This window comes from Aedes aegypti, chromosome 2 (assembly GCF_002204515.2).
Source record: "Aedes aegypti strain LVP_AGWG chromosome 2, AaegL5.0 Primary Assembly, whole genome shotgun sequence".
Classification (NCBI taxonomy): Eukaryota; Metazoa; Arthropoda; class Insecta; order Diptera; family Culicidae; genus Aedes; species Aedes aegypti.
Window position 1 is genome coordinate 76334847 of NC_035108.1, and position 21052 is coordinate 76355898.

At 37.8% G+C, this 21052-nt stretch overlaps 1 protein-coding gene across 24 annotated transcripts in view; it reads right to left on the reverse strand.

Moving 5' to 3' along the window:
• Window positions 1–21052, reverse strand: part of LOC5576419 (calcium-binding protein E63-1) — a 372289-nt gene that overhangs the window by 7223 nt on the left and 344014 nt on the right. For all 24 annotated transcript variants that reach the window (XR_002499697.1, XR_002499696.1, XM_021841266.1 and 21 more), the window contains 2 exons: window positions 14953–15112; window positions 13618–13766 (listed from right to left, as the gene is read on the reverse strand). Coding sequence is in view for 22 of the 24 variants with exons in the window: in XM_021841266.1 (XP_021696958.1) it covers window positions 13618–13766; window positions 14953–15112 (309 nt within the window). In the remaining 2 variants the exon portion in view is untranslated. The remainder of the gene's footprint in view (window positions 1–13617; window positions 13767–14952; window positions 15113–21052) is intronic.

Here is a 21052-nt window from a genome sequence, read left to right on the forward strand (position 1 = left end):
TAACGTGCAATGAAAATTTGAGATTTTTGCTGTGTAGGTACGCAACGAAGCTTTTATCTGAGGTCTAATGAGTTCTAAAATCTGACTTTTAATATTGAACTGTTACTTCCCGAGTAACACACATGATATAATTAAAGCATATCAACTGATGTATGACTAGATCTGGTCATATAATAGTTATTCTGCATCAATTATAACACGTGTGCTACTTGGGTTATGAATCACCAACCATTTGTGTCGAAAAAAGACAACAAGAAGGTGCAGGTCTGATATAAGAGATAATAGATCTGGAAATGATATCTAAAACTTAATCCTGAAACATTTTTTTTCTGTTCGGATGCGCCACTGCGACTGTGTGGCTCCAACTCCATTTCCATTGATAGGTAATGAAGCATCGATTTCTGTACAGTTCTTGTTTTGATTCCTTAGAGATTGATAAAAAAAAACGAAAGTGATAAAAGGTCCCGCTGTTTACACCCTCCATAGAGGCTTACATCTTAGCTCACAGGTACTTGAAAGACTGCAAAATCATTTGGTGGAAAGATATATTTTTTGAGGTGCTCATAGTTGAGATATAAGGCTTACAAAATAGCTAATTTTAAGATGAAAAACTGAAATAACATGAAAACCATAAGAAATACAACTTTGGTATGTTCAGCAAAGTTGTAGCAAATGATAAGTATAAAAACTTTGTAGAACATGGCAGGCCAATATAACTGAAAAAAAAAACACACTTAAGAGCAAAAATTTTTTTATTAAAAATATTGAATTATCTCGGCTTTGAAGCAAAACCGAGAAAAAGTTTGTGCGGCAAAGTTGTTTCTATGATCATTTGCTACAACTTTGCTGAACATACCAACTTATGATTCGTTAAAATAAAAAAGTTGGCGTATACGTCACTCTTGCGATCATCGTAGAAAAAAAATTTTTGATCCGTACATTTTGTAGTACTGAAAATTCTGAATATATTCTCAGAAGAAACTTTGGCTCTAAAATCAATAAATCTTGACGAAAACCTCATGTCCGCCTAAATTAGTTTCCTGGACCAGTGTGCAATGGTATTATTGCTGACGTTGTATTGTCAAAACCGGCACGAATCTTATTTATCGACATTACAAAAATGCGACAAAATGTAAATGAATATGGGAGCAGGAATACAAACCATTATCTTGAGAGTGAGAGCGCATTAACTTACATCTACTCCAATATCGCTTGTTGGTAAACAGCGTTTTTTTGCGGTACAGCTCATAACGGTTCAAGGTAATAATGGGCGGAAAGCTGATTCAACAATAATATAATTGAAATATTCATGTGATGGAAGACAGAAACAATAGCAAACACGATTGGGCAAACCATACTGTCAGTTTAGAAGTACCGAAAATAAGCTTGTAACAATTGTATCCAGGCATGTTAAAGCAACTATCGGAAAAGCTATGTCAATCGTGCAAGAATTTTATACTTGTAGTTCTAGTTAATTTCAGGTCTTTACGTTCATATACCCTTGAAGAAAAAAGTTATTTTCCTTGTCTGTTCAACAATTTCTCAAAACTAGCAAGTGTACCCTAATGATCGATCTCAGTGTCTTACTTTCAATAGTCATTATTATAGTGAATATTTAAGAGTAAAGCTACCTTATGCTTCCATTACAGTCTCCTACAAGATTCACTTTTCGGTGGCTAATGCAATGCTTCACAACGTCTACTACTTGTAAATTTTGCGAAAATGAAGCTGGAATCAGATTATGTATACCGTTGTTACAAAAGAAGTATTTCATATTATGGCAATGTAAAAACCATATTAAAATAAGATTGTCGCCACTTATTTCTACTCAGTGAATCTACTAGTAATTTTCCTCAGAGTAATATTTCCTACGTCGTATATGATAACGATGTGTCTAGCTAGCTAATAGTAAGAGTGGCTACGGATCATTCCGGTTAGCAAAAGGCAAACTTATCGTCACCAATGGTATTAATGTCCACTTCGAATAGATTAATTATTTGAAATGGGTATCAATTCTATCAATGACGCAGAATATCCGTTGGATCACATCAGAGATATTATTGCGTTTATGCCATATAAATTATGACGCCTACAGGTACGCCTTTGGTTTCCATTTTCAATTTTCTCCATATAATATTGATAAGAAACAGATGTTTCAAAAGTTTTCCTTAGAACTTCTTTCATACATTTTTTTGACAGAGTAAATACGTTTTGATGATACAATGTTGAACTGATTCTGAACCATAACGATTATCACGATCACTTCTCTAGAAGTACCCATTTTCGAGTTATTTCTACTTAAATAAAAAAAAGTATTATTCAAATTATAAAATAGGTCATTTCCATTGATTATTCGCGGATCTTCATCATGAAAAATAAGTCAGTTCAGAGAAATATGACATATACTATGTAGTAAAAACCTAAATTTCAAGAAGCTCATTGTATTATCAAGACGTATTTATTTTGACAAAAAAAAAACAAAATTTCGAAATCGGTCAAAGGTTGTTCTTAGAAGAACGTTATTAATAACAATTTATTCATCATAAAACTTTATCCCAAACATTTCCTATCAAGATTATATGGCCAAAAAGTTAAAAAATAATGAGAATTGGATGTTTGTGTATTTCAAATTTCAAATTTTATTCATGTATTTTACATGATAAAAAATTAAATATTTTTGCAGTGTATATATTTTTGAAGCCCAAACGGTTTACTACAACTTCTCCATAGAACATTTTTCTGTCAAATAAACAATTTTGTAACTAGAATTTTTCAAATAAATTGAATGCAACAACTCATAGACTATTATCAAAAGGTATTCTTGATTGAAAATGATTGATTTATCACCGGAAAACACTTGTTTTACCATACTGAAAACATGTGCAAAATTTACTGCAAATCGGAGATGGTCGAGTTCTGTGACTGATCGGTTTGACATGGTATTCGTCTACATGTAAACGTAAAAGCGTTTAGAACACGAAACTTTTATTTATTTATTTTTAACATAGGGAGTGGTAGACAAAACAAGACACTTCTAGAGTTATATTCTTTGTGATATGCATATTCAGACTTTTTCTTACATATAAGAAAACATATGACTTGTCGTTTTGCAATCTATTGTTGGTGTAGTCTGCTGTATTCAGGAACTTTTTATGTTTAGATTTACTTTATCAGTGTAAGCACTAAATACATATTTGGTCTTTATTGCAGAAGCCAGCAACCTTTTCTGATCTTGTTTGTTTTTTTTTCACACCGAATCATAAATTGCTTTTTAAGGGAAATTTTGTGCCAGCAAACGTTGCAGAAATTATAAATAACTAATCTGGTGTTGAGATTTATCAGAAACTTTGTAAAAAACTGCTTCGCCGACTGACATTTTTAATCACAGTTTATTGTGAATACAATACTTTTCACTTTTGCAGCCATAAAAACGGTGGGCTGCATTTGACGTTTCATGACAGCGGAAATTGGGCTGCATATGACGTTGATATTTTTCCTCTTCGCGAGTCTCTCTCAGGATTTAACCAATACATGATTTTTTTCACAAAAATAGGGGAAATCAGGTAATATGCGACGCTTATCAATGTTTTACAAGAAAACAAGGTGAACATCACTCAGTTCTTTATAATTTTTTGCTTGAGACATCCCATTCTTCATAAGTCGTTCGTCCGCGACTAAATTGCGTCCGTTTTATTTCTTTCAAAATAACACACTGTGCAGCAGTTAGAAGAATGCGAATGTGGATACACACATATGGAGATGGAAGCCTTCCGTCACCGGGAGCGATGGAGTAATTGATGAAGATGTGCTTTTTTACTTCCCGGCGGGCTTGTTAGCACTAGCTAGAACACGCACAAACAACGTTCGCTGATGGATTTTTGGACGTCGATGTTGTTGTTCCATCCAAGGCCCGGGAATGGCCACTTAGCCGCAAGGATTAGCGATGGAACGTGATGCGAGCACAGAAAAAAAAAACGCGCACAAAAAGTTATAGAGCCACAAACCAAATGGAACTGCAAAACTCTCGAACTAGAGACTACGCTTATGCATTCGGGTGGATGGGTCAACAAACAACACGGTATTTACGATGAGCTCGGCACGTGTGGTACCTAAACACTAACTGAGGATGATGAACGCAGATGGAATTCTTGATGAAGGTGGAATTTTACGCAATTTGCATTACTAAATTTACTTCAGCATAGTCTTCAATTACAGCAATTATGAAACAAAAGTTTTCCCTGTTTAGTTTTACAACTGCAAAATATATTTAACTATTGTCTTTCGTCTTAGTTGCTCTACGTTATCACGTAACTAGAATTTTCGGGGCCTGGTGCGGTATCAAATCTGCAAGGTCCATATTTCAATGCAATTGAAAATGAAAGAATAGAACTTGTGTCCATCAATTGTTGTGAGATGGCGTGTCCAAAAATTTACACTTTTTATTCACTTTGTAACTATAGAGTAAGGTGGGGCAAAAGTTTGACCTTATTGGAATATCAACAAAAAAAAGTATAACGGAGGGAAAAAATAATTTATTATTTTTTTGATATATTAATTTTAAGCCGTAGCATACAATGCTGACATAAAAATTTATTCATGAAATTTTGTAATTTTCATATTTTTTCTGTTTTTTGTACACTTGGCTCTCCTAGCTCTATATTGAAGGGACCATCGAGTTAGGGAAGTATCGAGTTACAGAACACAAAACCAGTATAACTGTGATCCTTCCCAAGTAACCAGATATCACTTTAATTCGCCCTCCGTGCTAATAAAGGGCTATTAAAGAGCTGACAAGCCTTATATTAGCCGTATGACAGCCTTATAAGGCCAAAAAGGCGAATTAGCGGGCTAGTGGTTACTTGGGTTATCTAAGAAAACCAACTTTTACTATGGTTTTCCAACTCGATATCGAGATACGAAATATCGAGTAAAGGAAGGTTGACTGTACCATCATTAGTGATGGAGAGTGATAGATGAACAAAGTTATTCTTAACTATCTCTGTGTCAGGTAAAGTAAACATCAAATCATCTTTCTCTTGCACTATTTTATCATTTGGGAATCAACCTCTGGTCATGGGATAACCCCCGAGATAGCAAATTTGACGAAAACTTACAATTTTACTTATATTCTTCAGTTTAAATATTAAAAACTATTAGATATAGCATCAAATAATTTTCGACACTTTCGAAGCAAATAATTGAGGAGTTAAAAAAAAAATATTTCTGCTGGGTACGGTGCTACCAAATGTAATGATTTTGAGTTTTAAATTAATTTAATTGGTGTTTTTTGTTTGCGTTAAAGAGTTGAAATGTCCAAATTTTCCGTATGAAATCCCAAGAAATCTTGGATTTAGACGAAAAATGTAATGCTAAATAAAGCTAAAGGTACTGGGCTGATTAAAAACCAAAAAAACAATACATGAATTCACAACAGTGTTTCCAGATTTCCATATTATAGTTAAACATATTATCAAACTAAAAGAGCATGAAATAAAAAAAAAATCAAAAGCTCTTGCTAACCCAAATTATACTTGAAAGTATCAATTTAAGTTTTATGTTTCATTGTTACCAAATAAACGAAATATGTCTTGAAAATCAAAATTAAAGCTTAATTTGATTTATATGTATTAGTAGTGGTCCCGGCAAACTTCGTTTCGACCACACCGTATCTTAAAACTATATTTTTTTTCTAAACTTCTTAAAAAATTTCTTCAAAAGTACATCATAGGGTCATTTTTTAATATGTCTTATAGTTTCGAAGTTATAAATTGAAGAGTGTAAGCAAAAACATGAGTTTTTGTCCAATTTGCTAGAATCACAGCGAATTATTTATTCATTCGAAAGAGAATCATTCTTTAAAAAATTGAGTTTTGTTTCGATGTTTTATCCTTTCAATGTTTTGGAATTTTACGTTTTGGAATTGGTATTTAGAAGTATTGCCACCCAACCATTCTTATCGATGTTTTTCAAAATTTGAGCGTCGACTTGGTAAGTATCAATATAAATACATACATAAATGTGCATAACTTTTTAGCTTCTTGATGGATTTTGTTGAAATTTCCAGACCTTCCCGAAAAACTCTTCTAGTTTACGGTCCGAAGAAATTGGAAAGATAATTCCGGATTGTCTTAGGGTACCAAAATTGCATATATCATTCATTCAACGGATATCTCAATAACCTGATGAGCTAGAAAGTTGGTGTTTTGGCAAAAGCTATCTGACAGTACAGGGCTGCGAGAGCCGAAGAAAAGCGAATCCACCGCAGAAAAAAAGGCAGCACGAAGAAAGTGTGGTAGCTGACGCACAAGAAAGCATGAACCGGAATGATATGCGGAGATTTTATGCAACGGTCAATGGTGCGCGGCACAATACCGTACCAGTGCCCGCCATGTGCAATGATCGAGAAGGGAATTTGCTGACCGATAAAACGGCGGTGGCTGCCAGGTGGAAGGAGCACTTTCAGCAATTGTTGAACGGTGAGAATGGAAATGTAGCGAGGAACAGGATGAACATAGATGATGACGATCAAGCTGTGGACCCACCGACCATAGGAGAGGTTAAAAAGGCTATCAGCGAGCTGAAGAACTGTAAGGCTGATGGGAAGGACGAGATCCCGGTCGAGCTTCTCATGCACGGGAGCGAGCAGCTTTACCAGTCGATCCACCGAGTACTTCTGAAGGTATGGGAGGACGAAGAATTGCCCACCGGCTGGTTGGATGGCCTCATCCGCCCTATCTACAAGAAAGGGCACAGACTGGAGTGTGCCAATTACAGAGGAATTACCCTGCTGAATTCGGCGTACAAAATTCTGTCACGCATCCTGTTTAACAGACTGAGACCGCTCGAGGAGTCCTTCGTCGGCGAATACCGAGCTGGTTTTCGTGAGGGCCGTTCGACAACGGACCAGATGTTTAGCTTGCGAATGATCCTAGACAAATTCCGGGAGTATAACTTGCAGACTCACCATCTGTTTATTGATTTCAAGGCGGCGTACGACTCAGTGAACAGAAATGAGCTTTGGCAGATAATGTCTGAAAATGGTTTTCCGGCGAAACTAATTAGGCTGATACGTGCTACGCTGGATGGTTCGAAATCAAGTGTTCGGATCGCAGACGAGGTGTCAACCTCGTTCGTGACATTAGATGGATTGAAGCAGGGAGACGCACTTTCGAATTTACTGTTCAACATTGCACTTGAGGGTGCTATTAGGAGATCTGGCGTGCAAAGAAATGGCACTATTATCACAAGGTCGCACATGCTCCTTGGCTTTGCGGACGATATAGACCTGATTGGAATCGATCGCAGGTCAGTGGAAGAGGCCTTCGTGCCTCTGAAGAGGGAGACAGCGAGGATAGGCCTGACCATCAATTCTACCAAAACGAAGTACATGATTGCAGGTAGAGATAGAGTCAGGCATGGTGGTGTAAGTGCTGAGGTAGTGTTTGATGGGGATGTGTTTGAAGTTGTTGAAGAATTTGTTTACCTTGGAACACTTGTGACATGTGACAACGACGTTTCCCGCGAAGTGAAAAGACGTGTTGTGGCTGCAAATAGGGCCTTTTACGGATTACGTAACCAGCTTAGGTCCCGCAGCTTGCAAACCGAAACAAAATTCGCCCTGTATAAAACATTGATTCTTCCGGTGGCTCTCTACGGGCACGAAGCGTGGACGTTGAAAGAGTCAGACCGGAAAGCTCTCGGTGTTTTCGAGCGTAAAGTGCTGCGAACAACACTCGGTGGGAAACTCGAAAATGGTGTGTGGCGCAGACGCATGAATCACGAGTTGTATCAAGTGTACAAAGATGCGAATATTATCAATCGTGTAAAATACGGCAGACTTCAGTGGGCTGGTCACTTAGTGCGAATGTCGGAAGAAAGAATTGCGAAAATAATATTCAGCAGGGAACCAGGTAGAGGTCGGCGGCTTCGGGGAAGACCACGAATACGCTGGCTGTACGCAGTGGAAGAGGACCTGGCGACCCTAAACGTTCGGGGCAACTGGAGAAGTTTCGCCCAAGACCGACGAAGATGGAGCTCTACAATACGCCCGGCAATGGCGTGATGCTACGCTGTAGCCATCAAGGTATCAAGGTAGGTATCTGACAGTGACAAACCTGATAGAAAATGCATCGACTTAATGGCGCTAGTAACAAGTTTTCCACAATCTTCTACATTTTGAGTTACTGATAAGCAAGTAGATTGGTGTCTTCGGCAAAGTTGTTCTGCAGATAAAGGGCGGTGTGGTGGTGACAAATCTGATTGAGAATTCTTTCGCAAGGTGGCGCAAGGTTTCATCTTCTGTATTTTGAGATTGTGGCTAGAAGCATGGTGTTTTCGACAAAGTTGTTGAGCAGATCAAAGGCTATCTGATTCTACATGACGCTAGGAGCAAATCATTTTGAATTTACTATATCTCTAGATCAATATAAGCTTGTAATCAAATTTTGTCTTCGGCAGTGTTCCCAACCATTAGAGTTGTATCATAATTTGTAGCAAATAACAAATTTTGTTTTGCAGACTCACTGAAAAACACTTTAGTAATCACTGAAAACAGAGCGTTACAAAAATGACATTTTTGCGTGTCTCAAGGATCCTTAAGTCCTTAGAAGATTTGAGGTTTATGAATCTGATGCCGTTCTCATATATGTTCCAGAACGTCACAATTTGTTAGCTACAGGTCGCCAAAGTTGTATAAAACACTGGTTTCATTGATTTTTACATGAAATTTAAAGTCTACCATCGCTATGACATATAGTTTTTTCGAAATGAATTTATTTGCAGAGGTCAAGTTAATATTGTAGAGTAGAAAAAAAAATTTGACTACACATAAAATAGCTTTTACCTACAAAACATACTTATATCCCGAGTGTGTTCGTCTGTAAACCAAAACTCAAGGCTATGCAGTATTTTCGGCATGAATTTACTTGTAGAAGTGAAGTGAATATTTTTGGGTAGCGATTGAAATTTTGATTACACTCAAAATTTCTTTTATCATATATTTTTGGACGTAAAATTGATCGTGAAAATCAAATAATCGTGCTTAAGTAAAAAAATCACACATAAAGCGTATTTCATGTGCTTTTTTGTCAGTAAATCAAAATCGAAGCCTAGTTCCATTAATTTTTTGTCTGTAAATCATATTATGATATGTATTTTTTCAGCACGAGCTTGCTTGTTGAAGCCAAGGGAACATATTTCGGTAAAGCTAAACAATTTTTATTACACTTTGTGTTTTATGTTTTTCGTTTGTTTAAGTCCAAAAACCATTTTTTAAGTTTTTTTTAGATTTTGTCAGACTCTTTGGCTTAAACTCAAATTTTTGGTGTATTTTTTTTTCCGTGTTCCTTCCGAAATGTCAGATAAATGTGTTAAAACTAAAACCCCTGTGGTGTTTTTTGTCGACTAAGCGAACGTCAAACATGATCAAAAGTGTCAATTTTTAAATTAAAGTTAGAATATGCTATAGCCGTTATTTGAGCGGGAAAAAATGCTAAACTAGATGCAGTAACATGCTCTTTCGTGTTATTTAATGAAAACAAGATTCCATTAAACATTTTAGGACCCTTTTTGTGAAAAAGAGGTAATTTTGGGTAGACGCATCTATTTTAAAAACCCAAAAATGAACATCAATATTGAATAGTCTCCAAATCCATTGCTGAAAATAATTTGAAAATCGCTTCGAAAACTACAGTGATATCCATGTTCAAAGTTACACTTCCACCTTTTTTCGGACCCTTGGACGTAAGTTTTTACCCCCTTGGTAGAAGAAGAGTTAACAATATTTGTAAAAAAAATAGGCATGTACTTCTATTCAGCTTGCACTAACTTTCAATTTTATCAGAACATTGGCTTTCAAGATGAACATTGAATTGAATTGAACATTGATTTCACTTTACGGAAACTAGCGGTATTGTGCAAACGTCATACTCAAACAAAATCAGCGCTACTAGTGCCACGAGTGAGAATGTGACAAGCTACCAAATAGAGTTTAGCCGTTTTTTGTCGTACGACAAAATAAATCCGAGTGTTATGCCTGTTCGTCTGTCATTCTAGCTTATGAGGATCTTGAGATAGAAATTTTCTTGGAATGTCAGGTGTCACAGGTGACATCTATAGAACTAAACTTGAATAAGTTTTCTCACTGTCAGTCAGATATTGGTCGTCTGAACTATTTTGTGTAAAACACCAACTTTTTTGCTCATCTGATATTTTTGATACGGAAGATTGAAGAAAAAATTGCTTCTTGCACTATCGGGCAGATGATTATCTCATCAGTTTTTACCACAAATGGCATTTGATCAGCTGACTAACTTTGCCGAAGATACCAACCTTCTAGCATATGAAAATATCTTGAGAAAAATACAATTTAAAAACTATTACTAGCACCATCTATCGGATTAATTTTCAATCATATTTTTCACTTTGCCTGCCTGCTTTTGACCTGCTTGATTGCTCTTCATCTGCTCAAAAAGCTGCCGAAAACACTTAAAGGGCGAACACGAAATATTATTGCGATACATTCAACAGAGCGTAACTTTTCTACCATTGGGTAAAAATCAACCAATTTTTTCACACTTTCTCATTGATGTGTATTGTTTACATGCTGTCAAACTCGAAGTCGTGTTTTTCGATTCAACGAAAATGGAGGTGAACCAACGCGTATCGAGAGAACAAATTCTTTCCAAACACCTAGAATTTCCTGACCTGTCGCACCGGCAATAGGGTCCTAAAGCCCTGTCCTAATTTTAGTACCAAACGATTAAGTTTAGGCCAGAATCACATGTTTACTCAATTTTTTAAATGATTTTCGTTGGTTTACGGCCAAAAAACATTTTTTTAAAATTTTTGAGATTTTGTCACATCTTTTGGTTTAAACTCAAATTTTGGGTGTATTTTGTTTTCCGTGTCCCTTCCGAGATGTCAAATAGGAACAACCTCAGTGTTAAAAGGATGAGCCCCTGTGGCGTTTTTGCCGACTCAGAGAATGTCAAACATGATATTAAGTGTCAAGGTTCAAAGTTGAACCTATTTTTAAAATTTAATTTTAAATGTGATCTTCTTCTTTTCTGGCGTTACGTCCCCACTGGGACAGAGCCTGCTTCTCAGCTTAGTGTTCTTATGAGCACTTCCACAGTTATTAACTGAGAGTTTACTATGCCAATGATCATTTTTGCATGCGTATATCGTGTGGCAGGTACGAAGATACTCTATGCCCTGGGAAGTCGAGAAAATTTCCAACCCGAAAAGATCCTCGACCAGTGGGATTCGAACCCACGACCCTCAGCTTGGTCTTGCTGAATAGCTGCGCGTTTACCGCTACGGCTATTTGGGCCCCTGTGATATAACTGTTATTTGATCAGGAAAAATTGCTAAAGTGGTTGGTCTTTCGTCTTATTAAATAAAAACAAGATTTCATTAAAAAAATTAGGACCCTATTGGGAAAAATGTTTAACATTCACTATTCAACCGTCTCCAGAGTGTTGAAGCGGTTCCATGAGCGGTTGACGTTGGACCACGGCAAAGGAGCTGGAAGAAAACCGGGACCGGAGAACAAAAAGACGGAGGGAAAGGTGAAGCGGATGATTAAAGCAAATCCCAACCTTTCAAGCCGTGATTTGGCTAAAAAGAGCGGCATGTCGCAGAGCTACGTCCAGAATGCAAAGAAAAGAGCTGGACTACTTACATACAAGGTACAGAACTTCCCAAACCGCGATGAGCGGCAACAATCGACGGCTAAAACTCGGGCACGGAAGCTCTACGAGAAGATGATGACAAAATATGGCTGCTGTGTGATGGACGACGAAACGTTTATAAAAGCCGATTTTAAGCAAATTTTGGGGTTGGAGTTTTTTACCGGCAAGAGCAAGTTCGATGTGGACGACAAATTTAACAAGAAGAAAATGTCGAAGTTCGCCTCCAAATATCTCATTTGGCAGGCCATCTGCTCTTGTGGACTGAGGAGTGAGCCTTTCGTGACAAAGGGCACAGTAAATGGCGAGGTCTACACATCTGAGTGCTTCGAGAAGCACCTTTTGTCGTTCTTGCAGCAGCACGACGAAGCTCCGCTATTTTGGCCAGATTTGGCATCATGCCACTATTCTAAAAGTGTCCTGGAGTGGTATGAGGCCAATTCTGTCCATTTTGTTCCAAAGGACATGAATCCGCCAAACTGTCAGAAGCTGCGCCCGGTGGAGCAGTACTGAGCATTAATGAAGCGGGAACTTCGGAAGAGCAAGAAGACAGTCAAAGACGAGAAGGAAGAAAATGAAAAAAAAAAAAAAAACTGAGAAACTGGTACCGGATGACACTGTTAAGACTTTGATGGAGGGTATCAAGCGAAAATGCCTTCAATTTTTCACTCAAGGCTCCATCGATTAACTTTTCTTTTGATTTTTGATGTAAATATATGTATAAAACTACCCTAAAATTTTGGTTTGATTCTAAACATTATAAGAAAATTGGCATGACATTTTCGGTGTCGCAATAATTCCGTGTTCGCCCTTTACTCTAGGTAGCCCTTGATCTGTCAAACAACTTTGCCGAAAACACCAACATTCTAGCTTAAAAAAATCTCGGGAAATAGAAGATTGAAGAACGTTCGTTACTAGTACCGCGATTAGGTTTCAATCAGGTTTGTCACTGTTAGATAGTCCTTGATCTGCCCAAAACATTGCCAAAGACACCAACCTTCTAGTTTACCAGATTCTTGAAATATTAAAAGGTTGAAGAATAATTGTTACTAAATTAATTAACTCCTTACGCGTGGTAAAGATGGATGAATAATGGTTGAAAATATAAAATAAACCCACGTGCTCGGCTGGGATCCGCTGGGATTATAGATGTTACTATAATTGTTACTAGCCGGATCCATTTGGACATAATCCCAATTTATTCGGACCATTAACTAGAAGAGTCTTTCGGCAAATTCGGAAATTTTAAACCAAATCCATAAAAAAACAATTATGCACATTTCAGTGTGTTTTCAGCACGTGCAAAGTATGTTGGCTGGATGAACGTTAACTATGGCTCAGAGGTTCCAGGATTAAAATTTTAGTATTATTTTTAGATCGTTTGTCTCTTATGTCAATCAAGTCAATATCATGATTTGATGGTCAGTACCAAAACGACTGCCAAGTGACGCCATTAGCTGTACGGCCCACTGTTAAAATTGTAATAAATATATAATAATCATTCGAAAAAAAATCTTCTAAAACCAGTTGTATAATTTTGTTTTACTCTATATACTATTCTTCTCTTGATCAGTTTTCTCCCGTCAATACTGTACATAACAGATTTTTCTCTTGTGATGGTGACGCATGATATTTGATGAATCATTTCTTATGTTTCAGATTTTTATATACACCTGCAACTTGAACAGCCGTACAAATGAGTCGAATGAGTGTTACTTCAACTACATTTAACACAGCTTCGGCGATGAAACCCTTCAAACACATTTGCAATATCCTACAGAGAGTGAATCACTACGCGCGTTGCAACGCAAATGAGCGAGTTACAGATGATACCACTCCCGTAATCATCTACAGTGTTGTTATACCACAACCACCAGCACCACAAAAAACACACTTTCACCACCTTCAAAGCCCGATGACGACCTACCTTCGTAGTTGATCCGGCCGTCCTTGTCGGCGTCCGCCAGTTCCAGCATCTCGTTCAGCTGGTACTCGGTGACGTTTTCGCCGATCATGTCCATCGCCGATTTGAGCTCGTCCCGTGTGATGTATCCGTTTCCGTCGCGGTCAAATACCCTGAAAGAAGAGCACAGAGGTTCTCAATCCTATCAGCTTCACTTTCAATTATTCACGAGCCGACTGGAATACATATGAAACATGCATCGATAGTAATCTTGACGTTAACATGTCTTTGCAAACAAAACTTGATAATGACAATGCTCTCGAAGCTTTAACAAATTCCATTGTTGAAGCAAGGGACATTGCAATACCAAAATGTGAAGAAAAATTCGAATCCGTGATTATAGACGATGATCGTAAACTCTTGATCCGTCTCAAAAACGTGAGGAGAAGGCAATTTCAACGCTCTCGCGTTCCTGCTAGGAAAATTATATGGCAGGATCTGCAACAAATAAATTTAAAATGTTTCCACAATTATGAAACAAAAATTTTGAAAATAAAATTTTACAAATGTATTCTGACCTAGAGCCCTTTTGGAAATTATCAGTATATATAAAAAAAAAACTCAGAAGCCAAATCCGGCATTGAAAGAGGAAAACAAATTATGACTAACTAATTGTGAAAAAGCTCGAATACTTGCTGTGCTGTTTGAAAGCGCGAACAATTTTAATTTAGGCCTCACTAGTCCAATTGAAAATTAAGATATTCAGGACATCGAAAGCATTCTGAATCAAGAGAACATTTTCGCAAAGTCTTGGGAGTCTGATTTGTAAGAAGTCAGAACTATTATTTAAAAAATCAAAAATATGAAAGGCCCTGACGATGCTGGGGTTTTTGACATCCTCATCAAGAAACTTCCAGAGAGTAGCTTATCATTCTTGTTTTTTATATTTAACAAATGTTTTCAGTTGGCATTTTTTCCTAGCAAATGAAGAAATGCTAAGGCTGTTCCAATTTCAAATTCGGACAAAAATCTTGCAGAAGCTTCTAGCTATCGTCCAATCAGCTTGAATCAGTGAAATTTTTGAAAAGCTCGTTTTGAACAGAATGATGGTCCATATCAACGAAAATCCAATTTTAGCCAATGAATAACTCCAACATGGACATTCGACCACTTTTACGTGTAACAAATTTGATTTGTTCCAACAAATTTGAAGGCTCTTCTACTCTTTTAGACATAGAAAAAGCATTCGACAGTGTTTAACATGAAAGCTTGATTGTAAAATTGAAAAAATTACTTTAATTTTCCTGCAAACACTAATGTCTTTAAGATCATTTCAGCACTACTAGTAGTCTTGCATACCTGAAGGCCGCTACCAGGTCCTGTGTGAGATCATCGTCGGCTGCCTGAGTGGTGCTATTGCTACTACTGCTGCCACTGCTGCTGGTATTGCTTTCTTCCTTGAGCGCTTGGATGCGGGCCACCCACTGGAGGAACTCGGTTTCGTCTATCAGTCCGCTGCCTGGGGAAAGGAGAAGAGAATTTTTCGAGGAATGTCATTAGAAGTTGTTTCGCAGAATTCAGTTATAATCTTTTAATTTGAGTATTCATATGGTTTCGAAGTTGATCTCGATAGAAAAGTAAATCATACGTCCACAGCAATCACACCGAACGAGAATATGCAACATATTCGGTTAACTGAGCTGTCAGTCCAAATCAATATGATTATGAGTCAACCAGCAGCGATATGGAGCAAACACGGTGCTTTCAAGTTCGCTGAAAAAATAAAAAAAATCTCCGCAAAATTTTTAAGGTTACGCCCTTTTGATGGTTTATGTGCATAATTTCAAAGGTAATCGATTATTCTGATGGTTTTTCATTATTCGTAATTTTATAAGAAAAAAATGCCACAGGGCTTAAAGTTTTAACACTGGGGTTGTTCCTATCTGACATTTCGGAAGGGACACGGAAAACAAAATATACCCAAAATTTGAGTTTAAACCAAGGGGTGCGACAAAATCCCAAAAATCATAAAAAATGTTTTTTGGACTTGAACCAATGAAATTCATTTAAAAATTGAGTAAACATGTGTTTCTGCCCTAAACTTAAGCGTTTGATACTAAAATTGGGACAGGCCTTTAGGACCCTATTGTGCAAAGAGTTTAGAGACCCGTACACGCTCAAATTGTTGTATGTTAGTCTTGTTCGACCAATCCTTGAAACCGCTTCAATTGTTTGGAATCCTTACCACAGTACTGTAGCTACAAAAACGGTTCATCAGATTTGCACTACGAAACTTGTCATGGAGTGATTCACTACGAGGATCGCTGTCTTCTGATAGGACTTGAAACATTGGAGCAAAGAAGAAAACGGGCTAAAGCTCTGTTTGTAGCTAAACTAATAGTTGCGGAGATTGATGCGCCAAACTTGCTTTAAATGATTAGCTTCAATACTCCAAACTACGCCATTCGCCGTCCCGAGTTTCTTCGATTGCCATTCAGACGACGAGACTACGCTTCCCAAGAACCAGTGCGATCAATGATGGACGTGATGATGTTTTAACAAAGTTGTTCATCTGTTCGATTTTATTATTACGACCAAGAAATTCAAGACAAGGCTTTTGCGATATGTTTATAACTAAGACTTTAATTATTAAAACTCAAAAGTCGGATGAAATATACAAATAATAATAATAATAACAATAATAATAATAATAATAATTGCCGAACGCTTCGAAACCTCACACTTGCCAAAATGGCATTCGATAAAATGTTCTGAAGCCTTTCAACCAAATGATCATTCGACCAAATGTCTCTTCGACCAAATATACTTTTGACCAAATGTTCTAAAGCCATCACCACACGATTGCATATGCTCCTAGGCTTTGGGACTGTCCATTAATTAACACTAGGATCTCCGTGATTAAATTTCAGTTGTACCTTAAATTTCAAAAAGCCATATCTTAGCAACAGCACATCCAATTTAAGTATTCTTTCACGTATTTCATATCCATATTCTATAGTTTAGAACGGTTATAAAAAATGTTCATAGGGGTATTCAAATTTCGCTTAGAGCAATGAAACCAATACAATTCGTTTTCGCACACTGAAAAGCTATTTGAACCGTATCAAATTTTACCGCAAATGTTATAAATTAAGGCTTTTCAAACCCGGTTGACTCGGGTTATCTAGACAAATAATGTGAAAAAAAAATTTCGAGCATCCCTAACAAAGAAGTCCGCTGGATGTGCTTGATATCTTCGACAAGTACTTCAGAATAAGTTGCACTCCCTTCGGATTTGATCTGAATAACTTGTAACTGATCTAGATCAGTTTTATCTCGTGGTAGGAACGTCCTAGATAAAACTTCCTTCTGTCATGTTGTTCAATGATACAATGTTGACTATGTTTCTATGCAAATTTGCTTCAGAATTGCAGAAAACATGTTTGAGCAGAACTATACATTTTTGATTAAACTCAAAATTTAAATTAAGGTACAGTGGGGGAAGTGTATCAGTGGGGTAAGTGGATCATTTGTCCATATTAAGCTTAAATACTTGAATATGTTGAATGTTTTTGAACCATTGCTTCGTTTTAGGTTATATTCTTACGTCCACACTAATACTATTGCAAAACTGGTACTACACGTACACTAACACAAGCAAACTTGTGAGCCGCAAAAATTGATTTATTTTAAAATTGTTTTCTATCAATCAAAAAACCATTGTATCTCTGTCTAAAATCGAATACTATTAGTTTTTTCAACACATGGTGAGCATTTCAGTTCTAATTGAATGAATCACAATGAAAAATATGAGATTTTTATAAATAAATACAAATATATTGGACATGGTACACTTACCCCTAGTTTTGAATGGGGTGGGGTAAGTGGATCAAGTATTATTATCAATCATTGACACACTGTTTACAAGAATTTTAATAAGTTTGAATATCCGCAAATGTTGTTTTCCTTTAACTTTTCTTATTCCTAGCTCAAATTTGTCAAACTGACTATAATAAAATTGAATTAATCCACCTAACAGTTTATTTTCAATCTTTCTGGTATAAAACATATAAAAGAATGAATATTGCAATATTTAAACCAAAACTTTACGTGGTTTATCTAAGCTGAGTTGCAAAAGACCAAAATATTTGTTTCTTTCAATTGAATGCCTAATGTCGTACCTTAATTGACCATATAAATTGTTCTAGACATATGATACAATTATATTCATCAATAGAATAAAAAGACTTCAGTTTTTCAATCGAAAATAAATGTAACTTATGGTTTTAAACAATAAGTGTTTTTCGAAAACATCATTTGGAATACCCCTGCAATACTTCTGTATAGCTTATGTGTATAAATGGATGAATTTCCTCCAAATTATACTAACCACAATGTTTTTTTGTTCGAATTAGTGTGAACTAATGTAAAATATTTTAAATATTATTTTGATAAAATAAAGTTTTTTTTTAATTTTTAAACTTTCAAAATGTAATATTACTAGCACTATTATCAAGAACGAAAGTAATATCATTCATACTATACATAATTATACCATACTAGTTTTGAGAATAGATTTTTTTGTTTGGTGATCCACTTACCCCACCATGGTGGGGCAAGTGGATCATTTGGTGCAAATTTCAAAGTCGCTCATACTCAATACACAACAATTAGTCCCTCATTTGTTATCCACAGAAAAAAGTTTGAATTACATTATTCTCGTTAGCTGTACATAACAATGAAGTTGACTGTTGATTTTTCTGTATCCACTTACCCCACGGTACCTTACTGAAAAGAATCAAATCATACTTTTATTAACTGTTTGCATATGCATAAAAATTCGAAACATTTACATGTAATTCTTTCGACATTACAGTAGTATAGAGAACATTTTTGAGTAGGAAGAAAAATTTTAGATTACATAATCAGAGGGCATAATCTGTATTTTAAGTGCGTAGTGAACAAGTTTGAGTAGAAATAGAAACTTTGGATTGCACTCACAATTTTTTTATTAAAAATCTACTAAGAACCATAATGTTTTATCTAGTTTGTCTGTAAATTAATGTAGTTTTTTTTGGTATGAATTCTTATGTAGAACTCGACTGAATATATTTTGGCAGAAATAGTAGTTTTTGGAAACACTCACTATTTGGCTATTATTCGAGTTTGAAAACTATAACATGTAGTTTCCTCACAACAAAATATAATTGTGCAGAAACATTCCATATATTTGTGTAGAACGATATACTAGATTACTCTCAAAATTTCTTGAACCTTAAAAAATAACAACAAAAAAGGTTTTGATACTGATTGTCAGTAAATAATAATTATATGCACCTACATGTATGCAACTTCACCCCCGCACCAAATGCACGATGTACAAAACGCTCATAAGACCGGTAGTCCTCTATGGGCATGAGGCGTGGACTATGCTCGAGGAGGACTTGCAAGCTCTTGGGGTTTTCGAACGCCGAGTGCTGAGGACGATCTTCGGCGGCGTGCAGGAGAACGGCGTGTGGCGGCGAAGGATGAACCACGAGCTCGCTCAACTCTACGGCGAACCCAGTATCGTGAAGGTAGCTAAAGCTGGAAGGATACGCTGGGCAGGGCATGTTGCAAGAATGCCGGACAACAACCCTGTAAAGATGGTGTTCGCCACGAATCCGGTCGGAACAAGAAGGCGTGGGGCGCAGCGAGCTAGGTGGATTGATCAGGTACACCAGGACCTGGAGAGCGTGGGTCACAGTCGAGGATGGAGAGAAGCGGCCATGAACCGAGGGAATTGGCGAAATATTGTTGGCGAGGCTTTATCAAGATAATTGATGTAAAGCCAAATAAGTAAGTAAGTAAGTAAGTAATTAGTGATAATCAAAAATTTTATTTAATGCAAGCAAACATCGTCAGATCCACGAAATACGCCTCAAGTGTCAAGTGTGTTTCATCAGATGGCCAAATTATATCAACTGAACAAAAACAAAAACTGTCAGCCGTCAACAAGGATCCGAGGTAGACGAACTCGTCCACCACCTCGAAGGTATCCCCGTCTATCGTAACACTGCTTCCTAGGCGGGTCCTGTCGTGCTCAGTTCCGCCAACCAGCATGTACTTTGTTTTCGACGCATTCACCATTAGCCCGAATCTTGTTGCTTCGCGTTTCAGGCGGGTGAACAAATCTGCCACCGTTTCAAATTTTCTCCCAATAATATCCATGTCGTCCGCGAAGCAAACAAATTGTCCGGATCTCGTGAAAATCGTGCCTCGACTGTTAAGTCCGGCTCTCCGCATGACACCTTCAAGCGCAATATTGAACAACAGGCACGAAAGTCCGTCGCCCTGTCGTAGTCCCCGCCGAGACTCGAACGAACTGGAGTGTTCGCCCGAGATCTTCACGCAGTTTTGCACACCGTCCATCGTTGCTCTGATCAATCTTGTGAGCTTCCCGGGAAAGCTGTTCTCGTCCATGATTTTCCATAGCTCTATGCGGTCGATACTATCGTATGCCGCCTTGAAATCGATGAACAAATGGTGCGTAGGGACCTGGTACTCACGGCATTTCTGGAGGATTTGCCGCACGGAAAAGATCTGGTCCGTTGTCGAGCGGCCGTCGATGGAACCTGCTTGATAACTTCCCATGAACTCGTTTGCTATAGGTGATAGACGACGGAAGAGAATCTGGGATAGCACTTTATAGGCGGCGTTTAGGATGGTGATTGCACGATAATTTTCACACTCCAGTTTGTCGCCCTTTTTGTAGATAGGGCATATAACGCCTTGCTTCCACTCCTCCGGTAGCTGTTCCGTTTCCCAGATTCTGACTATCGGCCGATGCAGACAAGCGGCCAACCTGTCCGGGCCCATCTTGATGAGTTCGGCTCCGATACCATCCTTGCCAGCGGCTTTGTTGTTCTTGAGCTGTTGAATGGCATCCTTAACTTCCCCCATCGTGGGAGCTGGTTGATTTCCGCTGTCCGCTGTGCTGACGTAGCCATCGCCTTCGCTGTCCTGACCTTCTGTGCTTGTGTTCTCTGCGCCATACAGGTGTTCATCGTAGTGCTGCTTCCACCTTTCGATCACCTCGCGTCCGTCCGTCAAGATGCTCCCATCCTTATCCCGGCACATCTCAGCTCGCGGCACGAAGCCTTTGCGGGATGTGTTGAGCTTCTGATAGAACTTCCGCGTTTCTTGAGAACGGTACAGCAACTCCATCTCTTGGCATTCCACCTCTTCCAGGCGGCGCTTTTTGTCCCGGAATAGGCGGGTTTGCTGTTTCCGCTTCAGTCTGTATCGTTCCACGTTTTGCCGCGTACCATGCTGCAGCATTGCAGCCCGCGCTGCATTCTTCTCCTCTAAAACCTCTTGGCACTCCTCGTCGAACCAATCGTTTCTTGAGCTCCGTTCCACATATCCGACAACGCTTTCGGCAGCGTCGTTAATGGCTGCTTTGACTGTCCTCCAGCAG